The 15,015-nt window shown below is 45.2% G+C and overlaps 1 protein-coding gene across 1 annotated transcript in view; it reads left to right on the top strand.

The window, feature by feature from the left end:
- The window catches only part of NMNAT2 (nicotinamide nucleotide adenylyltransferase 2), an 85,660-nt gene that overhangs the window by 56,458 nt on the left and 14,187 nt on the right, over positions 1–15,015 (top strand). Inside the window, exons 2-5 of the mRNA XM_038758312.1 lie at positions 3,297–3,385; positions 4,127–4,194; positions 10,923–11,001; positions 13,544–13,670. Of these exons, the coding sequence (XP_038614240.1) occupies positions 3,297–3,385; positions 4,127–4,194; positions 10,923–11,001; positions 13,544–13,670 (363 nt within the window). The remainder of the gene's footprint in view (positions 1–3,296; positions 3,386–4,126; positions 4,195–10,922; positions 11,002–13,543; positions 13,671–15,015) is intronic.

Raw genomic sequence — 15,015 nt, 5'->3', positions numbered from 1 at the left:
TACTATTAGTGGTAGTCACCAGTCTATAGAAAGCTGAAGGAAATTCAGGGTGTGTTTGTTAAAGAAAGTTGGTGAGCTTGGCACAGATGTCATCAGCACTGCAGGGGCCCTGTCCTGAGGTGGAGGGTGGTCTAATGGAAAGAGCACAAACTTGGAAGGGAGAAGGCCTGATATCTAACCCCAGCTCTGTCAAATGCTTGCTGGGTGATCTTGAGCAAGTCATTTCACTTCTCCTGTTCTCCCTCCTACTTAAACTGTTAGCTCTATGTGGACAGGGCTTATGTATCTAACCTAATTAACTGGTATCTTCCCCAGCACTTAGAGCAGTGTTTGACACACAGTAAAGTACTTAATAAATACCATAAAGAGAAGAGGACCAAGGAAAAGCAAATGACAAAGATGGAAGTGGGTAGAGCATCTCTCTTTCCCATGGAGCCCAAAGCAGTCTCCCTAGCCATATGTTGTCATCAATTCCCCTGACTAAATTATGTGGCCAAGTGGCATTTTTCATAGCCAATCCTCCAGTTGGCTCTGAATCCCAGAAACAGAATTTTAACTCTGGAAGGATCATCAAGACCTGATCTCCTGCCTCCAGGAGAGTGGGAACACGGCCTTGGGAGTCAGAGGACCTGGCTTCTAGTCCTGGCTCTGCCAGTTGTCTGCTGTGTGACCTTGAGCAAGTCACTTAACTTCTTTGTGTCTCAGTTACCTCATCTGTGAAATGAGGATTAAGATCGTGAGCTCTACATGGGGCACAGACAGTGTCCAACCTGATTAGCCTGTATTTACCCCAGCACTTAGTACAGTGCCTGGCACATAGTATAGGCTTAACAAATAATATAGTATAGTCTTAACAAATAGGCTTAACAATATGTTTGTAACAAAACAAACAAACATAGTAAAGGCTTCTCTCCCCCTTGTAGACTGTGAGCCCACTGTTGGGTAGGGACTGTCTCTATATGTTGCCAACTTGTACTTCCCAAGTGCTTAGTACAGTGCACTGCACCCAGTAAGCACTCAATAAATACAGTTGAATGAATGAAAGAATGAATAAACTATCCAGGACAGATGGATGCTTATTCTCTTCTTAAAAATCTCCAAGATAGAGAATCCTACTGTGGTGTTTTACCACTCTGAGAATGAAGCAGTACTTCCTTATGTCCAACTAACATCTCTCTTGCTTCAAGTCCATTGTTTGTGAGTTCAAGCCTTAATGAATATTGAGATGCAAGGGTCAGTAGCCTCCTCAAAGCTTTTCCTATACCTGAAAAGACAATAAATACCCTTTTAGCCTTCTTTTCTGTAGGGTAAAACACTCAACAGTTCCCTTCATTTTTTGTTATAAGAGCTGGTGTCCAAACTTTTAGTCATTTTTGTTAAGTTTCTCCTGGACTCTCTCCTATTTCTACATTTCTCTTATAAAATGTCAAGTCCAAACATGGATATAGAATGCTAATAAAAGTCTGTCAGATATTGGGTATGGTGGATGTATAATTTCCCAACTCTTGCATGTCATATTCTTGTTGATGTATTGCAGTATTACTAGTTTCATCATTTGGGGCAAATTTCACCATATTGCTGTTTCTAAATTTTGGTCAACAGTGACCCCAAGTCTTTTTCAGTTGACTTATGTCTAGCCATACTCAATTCCTCTTAAATTAGTGTTCACTGGATAGAGATAACAATGTACTGGACACCCACTGTTACAGATCTAGCATAAGGAACTAACAGGCAAATAGGAGAGGACACATACAAAACATAAATAATGCCAATGACTTATAGGAAAAGAGAACTATGACCACAGAAGGAGCTGAGTTCTAATCCCGGCTCTGTCATGTGTCTGCTGTGTGATCTTGGGCACATCATTTAGCTTCTCGGTGCCTCACATCTCATAATAATAATGATAATAATGATGGCATTTGTTAAGCACTTACTATGTGCAAAGCACTGTTCTAAGCACTGGGGAGGATACAAGGTGAACAGGTTGTACCACGTGGGGCTCACAGTCTTAATCCCCATTTTACAGATGAGGGAACTAAGGCACAGAGAAGTTAAGTGACTTGCCCAAAGTCACACAACTGACAGTTGGTGGAGCTGGGATCTTATCTGTAAAATGGGGATTAAAACTGTGAGCCCCATGTGAGACATGGACTGTGTCCAACCTGATTAGCTTGTGTCTACCACAGTGCTTAGTACAGTGCCTGACACATAGTAAGCACTTAATATCATTTTTAAAAAATGTTAAGCACTTGCTAAATGCCAAGCACTATACTAAGGGCTGGAGTTGATAGAAGACAATCAGGTTGGACATAGTCCCTGCCCCACATGGGACTCACTCTCGTATAGTAGGAGGCAGAATGGAAATGAAATCCCCCATTTTACAGATGAAGAAGGGGAAAGTCCAGAGATTTCAGAGGAGACTTTCTAAAAGCCTTAGAGAGTCAAGGAGAGGACACTGGTACTCTGTCTGCAGCCGGGATGGCTGCCTTGGTTTCAACAAGGGGTCTAATTAAGCTCAAACATTCAAATTTAGACTGAAGACATGCTCATCTCCTTTTGAGGAGTTGTGTCCTATGCTAGTGAAGCTCAGAGAGAGCTGGCCAGTAGCCAGTACGTCCTCAGATTTGAGTTTGATCTCCAAAGAGTCAGGGCAGGGCTGAGTCTCTTGCGGTTTAATAGTTGCTGACCCTACACCAAAGATTCACATTTAGCGTCCCTGCACTTTGGAGAGTGCAGTTTCCCATTCATTACAATAGCAAAGGAGATTTGGTTTCCACTCCACCTAACTCTCATCAGCAAACTGTGAAGATGGTGGGTTTCTGTTTGTATGTTAATTATGTTAAATTATACACAAGACTTTGAAAAATTTGTTTCTGGTGACTTCTCCTGTGTAATTAAATGGAGCAATAAATGCACCTTTGATATTACTAGTGAGGGATTTTTTTTTGCCACTCACTTAAATTAGACCCAGAGTAAGTGATAATAGGGCCAACTTCCAACAATGCACCTTAAACTGATCCTAAAGTGTTGTTTGTCTTAAATCCAACACTGAGCTGCAGAAGGTAAGTACAACAGAGGCATTTAGCGATGGAATTGACATCCTTAGTCTAAGTCCCTTTGTAGTTGGGTGTTGAAAAATCATATTCTTAATTTTATTTTATCCTAAAGGTTATATGCAAGACACCTCTTTTATGCTATTCTAAGGCATACAATTTATTTGATTTACTGACTTTCCTCCTTCTTCTCTAGCCCTTCACCACATATCTACTTATTTTCTGATGTCTTCTCTTTACTAGAAAGAGCCCGGGATTATCTACATAAGACTGGAAGATTTATTGTGATTGGCGGAATTGTTTCCCCTGTCCATGACTCCTATGGAAAACAGGTGGGTTTGTTCCGTCTGTTTCTTGAACTGCCCAAATACCAGGGTTGAACTCCCTCAGAGGGGATTCAAGCATTGCTTTGATTTTTTTTTTTTTTTTTTTTTTGGTATTTGTTAAACGCTGACTATCTGTCAAGCTCTCTTCTAAACCCTGTGGTAGATACACGTTTGTCAGGTGGGACACAGTCCCTGTCTCACATTTGGGCCCACAGTTTAAATAGGAGGGAATAGGATTTAATCCTCATTTTGAAGTTGAGGAAACTGAAGCACTGAAACGTTAAGTGATTTGCCCAAAGTCACAAAGCAAGCAGTTGGCAGAGGCAAGATTAGAACCCAGGTCTTCTGACTCCTGGACTGATGCTCTTTCCACCAGGCCATATTGCCTTACAGGTGGGTCTTCGCTAGCCCAGAAGGGAGTTGTGAGGAGCAGTAGCAACCAGGCTGTGACCTCTTCCCCTCATCCCACCCTAGATTTCTCTCACCTTCCCCAAGTCCAGCTCGGGTGTGTGCAGGTGTGTGGGTCTGCACATGCATGAGGAGCTGCAGGGGCAAAAGGGTAGGTGATTGAGGCCAAATGCTAATTTCTCTTTGGGTACAGGAAAGCGCCTGCCTTATTGCTTGTTGGCTTGGTTTGGCTAGAGCTTTTCAAAATTCCATCTGGGAATAGTGGTTTGTTGGTGGGGGGCCAGGGGCCAGGAGGATGTGGAAAGGGACCTGCTTTCCTGACACGCTGTTATTTTCCAGGGCTTGGTGTCCAGCCGGCATCGTCTCATCATGTGCCAACTGGCAGTTCAGTCCTCTGATTGGATCAGGTAAGGAAGGTGGAAGAGGGAGAGTCGGGAGGTGACAGAGCATGCACGGTGTTTGGGGGAAGACATGCTTTGGAAGGGCTTGGTTAGAAATCCAGCAGAATCATGTGTCTTTTCTAATAACCAAATTAGTCAATCAATCAATCGTGGTATTTGCATGCTTACTCTGTGCAGCGCACCGTACTAAGTGCTTGGAAGAGTACATTACAACAGAATTACCGGACACATTCCCTGCCTACAATAAGCTTACAGTCTAGAGGGGGAGGCAGATATTAATATAAATAATTTGTACTATATAATTTAAAGATATGTACATAAGTGCTGTGGGGTTGAGGGTAGGGCGAATATCAAATGTCCAAAGGTCACCGATTCAAGTGCAAAGATGATGCAGAAGGGAGAAGGAGCTGGGGAAAAGAAGCCTTAATGAGGGAAGGCCTCTTGGAGGAGGTGTGACTTTAATAATGCTTTAAAGTTGGGATGAGTGGTGGTCTGTCATCTGTGGATGGGGAGGGAGTCCCAGGCTAGGGGGAAGATGTGGGAAAGGGGTCTGAGGTGATATAGATGAGATCAGGGCACAGGGAGCAAACTGGTACTAGAGAATCAAAGTGGGTGGGCTAGGCCCTAGTAGGAGATCAGTGCAGTGAGGTAGGATTGGGGGAGCTGATTGAGTGCTTTAAAGCCTATGGTGAGTAGTTTTTGTTTGAGGTGGAGATAGATGAGCAGCCATTGGAGGTTCTTGAGGAGTGGGGAGACATGGACTGAGTGTTTTTTTAGAAAAATGATCCAAGCAGCAGAGCGAACGATAGACTGGAGTGGGGAGGGAGAGGAAACAAGGAGGCCAGTGAGGAGACAGATGCAGTAGTCACCACACATTTTAAATTACAAGTAATGTATTTTTTTTTTAGGATTTAACTACTGACATTAGAACCTATTCTTCTCTTTTCCAGTGAAACTAAAGGAAGGTTCCCAGTGCCTTCTGAAATTCTTCCTGCCCCTTTGGTCCCTACCATGTTTCCAATCATCTATTCTGTTTTGATGGGTTTCTACACTGTCTGCGAGTGATTTTTCCCCCCTTAATAGGACATTTTCTCCACTCTAAATTTTAATTTCATTTCACTCCTAATTTCAATGTCTCTTCTACCTCTTTCCTTGGTGGTGTTCCCCCCAAATCCATGAGATCCATCCGTGAGCCATCAGTGGGCACTTTTATAGCTTCTAAACAAAGGACTCTGAAGAGGTTGTAATGGGTCACACTTCCCTTTAGAGGAACAAAAGAGATAAGGGAAGAGGACAGATATTTCTAGTCCTGCCCTCTGGACAACAGGAAAGTGAATCAACAAACCAATCAATCCCTCTTATCTATTGAGTACTTACTGTGTGCACAGCACTGTACTAAGTGCTTGGGAGAGTACACTACAGCAGAGTTGGTAGACACATTCCCTGCCCATAAGGAACTCACAGTCTAGAGGGGAAACAACAGCTGTTCTCCTACTCCTTTCCCACCACCCTGTCCCACATATGACTACTTTCTGCCACAGACCCAGAGGCCCAAGCTGAGGTGGGCTTAGGGCCGACCACAGCCTAGAGAATCTGATCAGGCTTCAGGTCAGCTTTGACGAAAGGAACTGATCCAGACCATTGGCTTCCTTACTGGGTCCAAGTCTGACTGATATCACTCCAGATTACTACTGAGCCAACTCTAGCCCCTGCCTAGGTGTTTAAACTGACTTGGTCTTCCCTGGTCAGTTCAGACCAAAAACCTAACTAGGCCAGTCTGGTTCAAACTAAGCAGGGCCCAGAGGACGTTGGCCTAGTGGGAGGGAGAGAGAGAGATAGAGAGAGAAAGAGAGAGCAGAGGAGGGACATCAGCTTCAATGCTTCCCCTCTCCAACTGCACCACAATGCCCCCACCCCAACCCCCAGCCCTGTGACTAAGATGACCGACACTGTTATCGGCTAGGCGTGCAGCATGTAATTAAAGCAAGCTTCCACTAATTAGACTAATTATGCACCAGCAACGTTTCTATGTTATAATTTTCACGAGTGGAGGGATTCTTAATAATGGTGTATCAACCACCCTGTTATTCCCTGCCTTCAAGAAGAAGAAAAAAGCAGTTTCAATGGTCTCTGAAGGTCAGAGTCTGGCCCCTTTCTTCCCACATGAAAGGGAAAGGAGGAAGAAGGAAAGGAAGGGGGAACACTAGCTAAAAGGAAAAAAGAAATGGTAGGGAGAATTGAAAAGACAGAGGTAATTATGCTGGCACTTTGTATCTACTGAATAATAGTAATATTTTTAATGGTATTTTTTCAGTGCTTACTATATGCCAGGCATTGTACTAAGCGCTAGGGTAGATAGAAGCAAATCAGGTTTGACACAGTCCATGTCCTACTTGGAGCTCACATTCTTAATCCCCATTATACAGATAAGATTACAGAGACCCAGAGAAGTTACAAGTAGACATGTGGTGAAGATAGGTTAGATCCCAGGTCCTCAGATTCCCAAGTCTGTGTTTTTTCCACTAGGCCACACCACTTCTCTAAATACATAAAAATAATAATATTTGTTAAGCACTTACTATGTGTCAAACACTGCATTAAGCACTGGAGATCTTCGCTGAGAAACTGCAGGCACTTGACACTCTTTTCCTCACTCCCCACTTCCCAAGTTAGGAAATGAAAGCCCAGAGAGGTAGAGAGATATACCCTAAATCACAGTAAACCAGTGCTAGATGGGGGATTCGAATCCAGGTCTCTGACTCCCTTATATTGTTGTGTTGTACTCTCCCAAGCACTTCACACAGTAAGTGTTCAATAGATATGATTGATTTATTGATTGATTCAGAGGAGAAGGAGAGAGCAAATTAACAAGTAATTTAATAGAAAGAGCCTGGGAGGGATGGTCAATGGGGCATTTGAATCACGTAGAATTAGACGCAGTGAGATAACTAGAGCTATGCCAACATGTGAAGGTAGACACTTGTAAAGAGATATGGTCATGAGACATGGATCTTTTTTACTCCAACAATCAGCCATGTTGGCAGCTTTTCAAGAAGGTCAGTTTTCACTGGTTTTGGTGTCTGCACATTTCCGGGTTTTCAAGTGTACACCCTGGAAGGGCTCAGAGGGGCATGTGCATGTGCGGGCCTCTGTGGGGGCTAGTTCTCCTTGGTTTTTTAATAAGCAAGAGCACAGTTCTGGAAACCTCAGATGGGGAGAAAATGTTTAGAAAATATCCCAATTTAGCAACTCATTAAATTAGCAATTAAGCCAGAGTGCCGTGTCAAAGTGGAATGCGGAACCTGGGCTTGATCACAACCAGGGGTTCATGGGAAGGTGAGGAATTCCCAAATTTTCTAGACCACTTTGGACTCCTGGACAGATCAGAATCCCAAACTCATCAGTGCCTAAGGGTTCTGGGAAGGGCATGGGAAGGATTTGGAGGGAAGAGCTAAACTCCAAACTCTCACACCAAGAACAGGAAACTCCAGTTACGTTTCTGTGAAAAGAAACCCTACAGACTTTCCCTGGGAGGAACATGCTCTTTTGTGTGAGCAGAGCTGAGCCAAGGCCACCTAATGAACCCATTTCTCCACCCCAACAGTCACAAAGCTCCTGGGAGATTAGTGTTTATCCCTTCCCTCTATTCCAATTTACCCTCTTAGCTTAGGAAAAAAATAAGGGCTTACACAGGCCAGGAAAGGGAAAGTTCATAATGGGGCACTTCAGACTGTAGCAGGACTGAGTTGACTAAAATTAAAATCAGATGGAGGCTCTAAGAGTCAGAGCTGAGGAAGGGCCCTCAGGAGGTGGTATATGCACTTCCGTGTCAGAAGTCTAACACGGAGAAGAACAGTGAGACAAATGGACATTAGCCCATCCTCACTCCCCTCTCCTCTTCTAAGGAGACCAGCTTCCTGAGAGGTAGGGAGGGGCAGATTATGATTATCCTCATTTTACGGAAAATTAAGCCCCAAATTAATTGGAACTTTTCAGAAGTCACCCAGCAGGCCCGTGACAGAGTTGGGATTAGAAACCCTGTCCTCAGTCTCCTAGACCAGAAATCTTTCCACTAGATCACACTGCCTCTCAACTGTACCCTAGGCGCTCATCAGGAAATGAAACAGAATCAACAATGGCAACCTGGAAACTTCATTATTTCAGACTCTAACCTTGCAGGTCTCAATTCCTTTGTGGTCTAATTTTGCTAGTGAGAGATCACCAAGGCCAAGCCCCCACAAGGGTTTAATGAGCCTGGAGTTCAAGGGTCTATTGTTCAAGAGAATAGGGGGGTTGGGGGGGGGGGGAGAGAGAGAGAGAGAGAGAGAGAGAGAGAGAGAGAGAGAGAGAGAGAGAGAGAGAGGGAGAGAGGGTGAGAGAGAGAGAGAGAGAGAGAGAGAGAGAGAGAGATGTGTTCCTGTCACTAATTATTTGGACAGCACTTACCAGTCTTTTATACTTACTATTTATCATTACCAACCCTGGAACTCAGTTGACTTTGGGATCCTCAGCTGGGGGATGGAAAAACTGGGAGAGGAGGAAGTGCCCAGTTTGGGAAGAGGAATGAAATGTCTTGCATATGCTCATTCCATGAGTCAGGAGCAAAGTACAGTTAGAGCCATCCGTTTCTCAGCCACCAACCTGTAGAATAATCCTTAGCCACCCAACCCTCAGCCCACTCACTGATGTTCACATCTCAGGAGCCTGAGGTGTTGTCCTTCACTAACCTTGGTTTCGAAGGCTGCTTCTGCATTAGCTGGCCCACGGAGAAGGATCCAAGGAAATGTGGGAAATTAATCAAACCAGCTGATTCTCAGCAAACAGAGAAAGAGGTAGGGCCAGAGATGAAGAAATGGAGGAAGATATCTGTGTGGCCTAAGGGAAAGAGCATGGGCCCAGGAATCAGAAAACCTGAGTTCCAATCCCAGCTCAGCCATTGGCATGCTGTGTGACGTTGGGTAAATCACTTAATTTTGCTGGGCTTCAAGTTTTCTCATCTCAAAAATGGGGCTAAGATACCTGCTATCCCTACCTCTGGGCTATCAAGTTCTTGTGAAATAGGGACTGTATGTCCTCTCTTGTTACTCCTCTAGCACCTGGTCTCTAGTTATGTGCTTAATAAATTCCACTATCATTATCACCATCATTATTATTATGGCAAAGGCAGGAAATCTTTGTCTGCACACTTTGCAGGTGAGCCTCCAGTTTGGACCCTCTTCCTTTTTTTTATGGCATTTATTAAGCACTTACTATGTGCAAAGCACTGTTCTAAGTGCTGGGGAGGTTACAGGGTGATCGGGTTGTCCCACGGGGGGCTCACAATTTTAATCTCCATTTTACAGATGAGGTAACTGAGGCACAGAGAAGTGAAGTGACTTGCCCAAAGTCACACAGCTGACCATTGGCAGAGCCGGGATTTGAACCCATGACCTCTGACTCCAAAGCCCGTGCTCTTTCCACTGTGCCATGCTGCTTCTCTATTGAAGCCTAGGTTGGCATGTCCCAGCTCACATGGGGCTTAACCCTAACAAGAGGCTCTTCAGAAAACTGACAGAGAACACAAGTGGAACCCTGGAAGCTGTCAGATCCCTCAGTGTCACGGAGAACCCCCAGGAGAGATGACTCAACTGAATCACCACATCCTCCTCCCCACTCCCAGCCCAATAACTGAGCCCTTTCGCACGTAGACAGCTACCCGGGCTCCTTCTATAAATACATCAACATGTGATGTGTATGTACACGCTCATATGCAGAAATGCACATAATTCTTGAAGTGATAAATCAGACCAGTAAGAAAGGATTTTTCTCCCTTTTCTCTAAGGACCTTCTCCCAGAGTCTGAGATTGCAGAGGAGGAAAGGGATACTTGAATCCAATTTTCTTACCCCCGAGGCATGGAGTCCAAGATTAGTCCCAGACATCCCCTTCCTCTCCTGCTACTTGGGAGAGGGGGCTGCTCTATTTAGCCTATTCTTTGCTCAGAGCCTCAGACCATAAGGGGCAGATGATCCTAAGATCCAAGGGACACCGCAGACTCCACCCCAGGGTGAGAAACGGGACCTAGGTCCCTCTCGTCCCTGCTTCCTTCTCCTCACGGGAATGGGCCAAAAAAAGGGGCCAGTATATCCTACTTGCTGTCGTCTCTTCCCCTCTTCTCTTTCAAACACATTTATTTAGGCCACATGCTATCTATCAATCATATTTATTAAGTGCTTACTGTGTGCAGAGCACTGAACTAAGCGCTTGGGGGAGTGCAGTATAATAGAGTTGGTAGACCTGCTCCCTGCATACATTCTACAGTCTACATGCTACTGACCAATATATTGCTAGAATGGTACCCTGTCACCTCCAGAATGGCATTGTGGCCCCTTCCTCAGCTCTGCATATGATGCATCAATCAATCATATTTGAGTGCTTACTGTGTACAGAGCACTTTACTAAGCGCTTGGGAAAGTACAGTATAACGGAGATGTTAGGGCATGCATGTCCACTGGCTTAGCAGCCCCTACATACTCAGTGGTCCCACCCCCTTAATTTTAGAGAGACAAAGAAAACCAGCCAGTGTCAGAATTCACCCCCCCTGGAACCTACACATGTACATAAACACACACACTCTCTTATATTAGGGTAGGAAAGACCAGCATTGGAGTTATGAGATGGTAGGGATAGAGGGGGGTGTATGAGGACCAACTTCAAGGGGAGTGCCTTTCTAATGGCTGACTGTCTTCCCTACAGGGTGGACCCTTGGGAGTGCTATCAGGACACCTGGCAGACGACCTGCAGCGTGCTGGAACACCACCGGGACCTAATGAAGGTGAGCCAAGGGGACATCTGAGGCTAGGGGTCAAGGGGTCACAGGAAATAGAATGTTACCAGCATAAGCCAGTCTTAACACTTATCTCTAGTATGGCCGAGATGACATTCCTTATAGAGTAGGGGGGTTTTCTGGGTGGATTTTCAGACAGGCAGCAGTAAACCGGGCAGGGCAGCCACCAATCTTAGGGCACCACTGGGGCCTACCCCTACTCCTATTGCTGCTGCAAGCAGGGGAATCCGAGCCCTGGATTTGCCTAAATCCAGCCGTCCTGCCGCCAACCCAGACAAACCCCTCTGACTGTCTGGACTTTCTGGGAGAGTCTGCTCCATAGTAGCTGGAGGAATTCTCTCCTCCAGAACCAGATGGTCCCTGGTTCTGTCTAGGATGCACAGAAGAGAAGTCACATCTTCAGAAACACGAGGGCAAACTACCAAATTCTGATGGGCTCTACATCAGGCAGTCGAATCAGAGCCAGATCTGCAGAAAACCCTCCCACCACGGATCAGTACCTCCTCACAGATAAAAAGTAAAATCATCAAAGCAAGGAGCTTCCTTGGCTGTGGAAGCAAACCCCGGCCCTCCTCAGTTCCCTCGACCACAGCTAGAGTTTCCCAGAGCTGAATACTCATCGAGGCCAAAAGAAAATTCAAAATGGTGGCTGAATGGCACCCCACAAAAATCACCATATCCTCTATCCAAGCTAACTCCCCTTGCTTATTTCTACTTGTTCTACCGATGGCCACGAGCCTCCTTTTTTTTTAAATGGCATTTATTAAGCGCTTACTATGTGCAATGCACTGTTCTAAGCTCTGGGGAGGTTACAAGGTGATCAGGTTGTCCCACGTGGGGCTCACGGTCTTAATCCCCATTTTACAGATGAGGGAACTGAGGCACAGAGAAGTTAAGTGACTTGCCCAAAGTCACACAGCTGACAATTGGCAGAGCCGGGATTCGAACCCATGACCTCTGACTCCAAAGCCCATGCTCCTTCCACTGAGCCACGCTGCTTCTCCTTCTACCATCCTTCGTCAATAATCAGTTACCTTGTGTTGTAGTCTCCCAAGTGCTTTGTACAGTGCTCTGCACATAGTAAGTGCTCAGTAAATACCACTGATTGATTGACTGTAATAGCAAGAAGCCTCACCCTCCTCAGATATATCAGCCTCAATGTCGTGTTCCTCCTTTAAAAAAATGCTTGAGCTGTTGATTCAGAAATGAACTGCTACCCATTGGAATATAATTTTCTTAGTGATCATTAATGGTAAAAGCCCAGAAATCCACTCCTAATGCCCCCTTGCCCCACCCCCTGATAGGTCAGGCCAGGCTGGTCCTCTGGGGAGAATTGGCTGTTTGCTCTGTGACCAGGTTTGTCCAGCCTTGTCCTTAGCGTTCCCAGGCAGGAATGAGAATGTAGGTCAGAGACAACCCCCTGCCTGGAAACAAGAGCACAAACACTGTCACCATCGCCTCCTCCTCTAAGCCACTGTCCTCTGCAGTGGCTTAATGATGTCACACCAGCTTGGCTGCAAAAAGGAAAACCCACAGGAGAGAGAGACTGCAGCTGGATTAACAGGTAGCTTGCTGTTTGGAGGCAGGTCACACAGGTCCCCTCAGCAGCCTGGGTTCCTGCCAGTAGGGAAGGGGCAACTCAGCAGATATGAGGAACGTCTTTTCCCGTAAGTGGAAATCCAGTAGTTCTGTAGTCAGTCTCCATTTTCAAAACTAACAGCTTACCCTAGTCAAGACTACTATGCCAAGTCTCATTTACAAAATTACATTTAACCTCAATTCCACATGGAGCAGGCAGTCCCTAACTTGGCCAATTGAAATGTCAGAGAGAAGAGCCATTAAGAGAGTACAAAAAGTTTAACAGAAAGGAGGCAGGATGAGAGATGGGAGGGAGCTAAGCTGCAGGACCTTCTTAGTTCACCTATAGCAAAGTCTTTCCTAATGTAGACTGGAAAGGGTTAGTAAGGGCCATTATGAACTTGCCTCTGCGGGAGGGTTTTAAGAATAAAAGAAGTTGCTGAAGTTAGGCTTTGGATTACATAATTACTATTGTTTTAGAGTGAAGCTGTGACTATTTCTTCTAAGTGAGGAGAGAGTGTATGTGTGTGGGGGGGGAGGGGAGAGAGAGAGAGAAGGAGAGAACAAGAGAGACAGAAAGACAAGAGAACATAAAGAGGGGTGGGTTCCACAATTTCTCCAGAATTAGCTCAATTTAGGAGTAGGAATTTAGGATCCGGTCCCTGCTTTGTAAGCTGGCTTTCTAACTCTCTAATTTGCTCCCCTTCTATCTCCCATCTTTCTTTTTTCTCTTCTCTCTCTCTCTCTATATATGTGTATATATATGTGTATATCTATATAGATATACATATATATATATATGTATATCTATATAGATATACATATATATATATATATATATATATATATATATATATTTGTAGTAGTCAGCCTAGAGAATGAGACTGGGACTAGGCTTTAGGCTTTCTGATTGGTCTCAGTGCTGATTCTCAGCATTTCTTCTCTTCCCCAGCGAGTGACTGGCTGCATCCTCTCCAACGTAAATACGCCTTCCATGACCCCAGTGATCGGCCAGCCCCAGCATGAGTCTCCCCAGCCCATCTACCAGAACAGCAATGTTTCCAGCAAGCCCACTGCAGGTAGGTCTGCCTGAGGGCCACTAAGGGAGAACCCAGAGCACAGGTATCTATTTATACTCCCAAACAGCGACCCGAGCTGGAGCCAGAGAGGAGAGAGACAATAGCCTGCATCAGGAGGAATGGAAATGCTTTAATGTCAGTATCCTAACTGCAATAATAAAAATATTTATCAAACGCTATGTGCCAAGTGCTTGGGTAGGTACAAGATAATCAGATTGGAGGTCATCTCTGTCCCACACAGGACTCAGAAACTAGGAGGGAGGGCAAGAACATTATCCCCATTTTACAGATGAGGGAACTGAGATACAAAATATTAAAGGGACACCCAGAAAGTCAGTGGCAGAGCTAAGACCCGAACCCAGGTTTCCAGGTCCATGCCCTTACAACTAGGCTATACTGCTCTCACCTTTTACCCAAGTTAACTACTGAATGCATTCAGGCCCGAAGAAACTAGTCTGTATTCTTTCAGAGTGATGGAGAGAGGTTTTCCCCATCTATTCCTCCTCTTGCCTCTCTTTCATTATACTGATTCCCAACTTGCAAAAGGAGGCAAATGCTTTCCTTACTGATGGAGCAAGGAAGAACCAGGACGTTGAGAATGAGTCTTATTAAGGGTATGAAGGGAAAAGTGCCTGGGATACACATGTGCTGCCACATAAACATCCAGGCTTATTTAAGTTATTTAAATCAGAAAACAAGAGCTTCAAATGGAACCACCTAGAAGTCTCAGATGTGGAACTGAAGGTGTGGAAAGGGATCAGGTGATTGGGATGACTATAAAAGCACAGGGAAATGTAGAGGCACCCATGGCAGGTCTTTTTTGTTGTTTTGTTTTTAAGTGGTATTAGTGCTCCTTGCCATGCACTGTACTAAGCACTGGGGTAGATGCAAGCTAATCAGGTGGGACACAGTCCATGTCCCACGTGGGGCTCACAGTCTTAATCCCCACTTTATAGATGAGTTTACTCAGGCAAAAAGTAGTTAAGTGACTTGCCCAAGGTCACACAGCAGACAAGGGGCGGAGCTGGGATTTAGAACCCAGGTCTTCTGACTACCTAGCCCTTGTTTATTGTACTAGGCTATGCTGCTTCGGGGTATTTGGATTCCCAGGGGGATATGACATTTCTGTCTCCAGGGGTCCTCCTCCTTGCCAATATTGAAATCTTCTTCTCAGCCGGCCAGGCACCATCTCATGAAGTCATGCTACCAGGCTGAGCTGCCAGAGATGGGATGTCGTGGGTCAAGGTTTTTAGGGGTTGTAGATATCCTGCTGCGTTACGGCATTAAGAGGCAGGCCGGGGTCAAGAGAGCTGAGGCATGGCAGGCAATGAGAGTGTTCTACTCG

The sequence above is a fragment of the Tachyglossus aculeatus genome, chromosome 16 (genome assembly GCF_015852505.1).
Source record: "Tachyglossus aculeatus isolate mTacAcu1 chromosome 16, mTacAcu1.pri, whole genome shotgun sequence".
NCBI lineage: Eukaryota > Metazoa > Chordata > Mammalia > Monotremata > Tachyglossidae > Tachyglossus > Tachyglossus aculeatus.
Note: the sequence above shows the minus strand (reverse complement) of the source record. Positions and strands in the feature narration are given on the sequence as shown.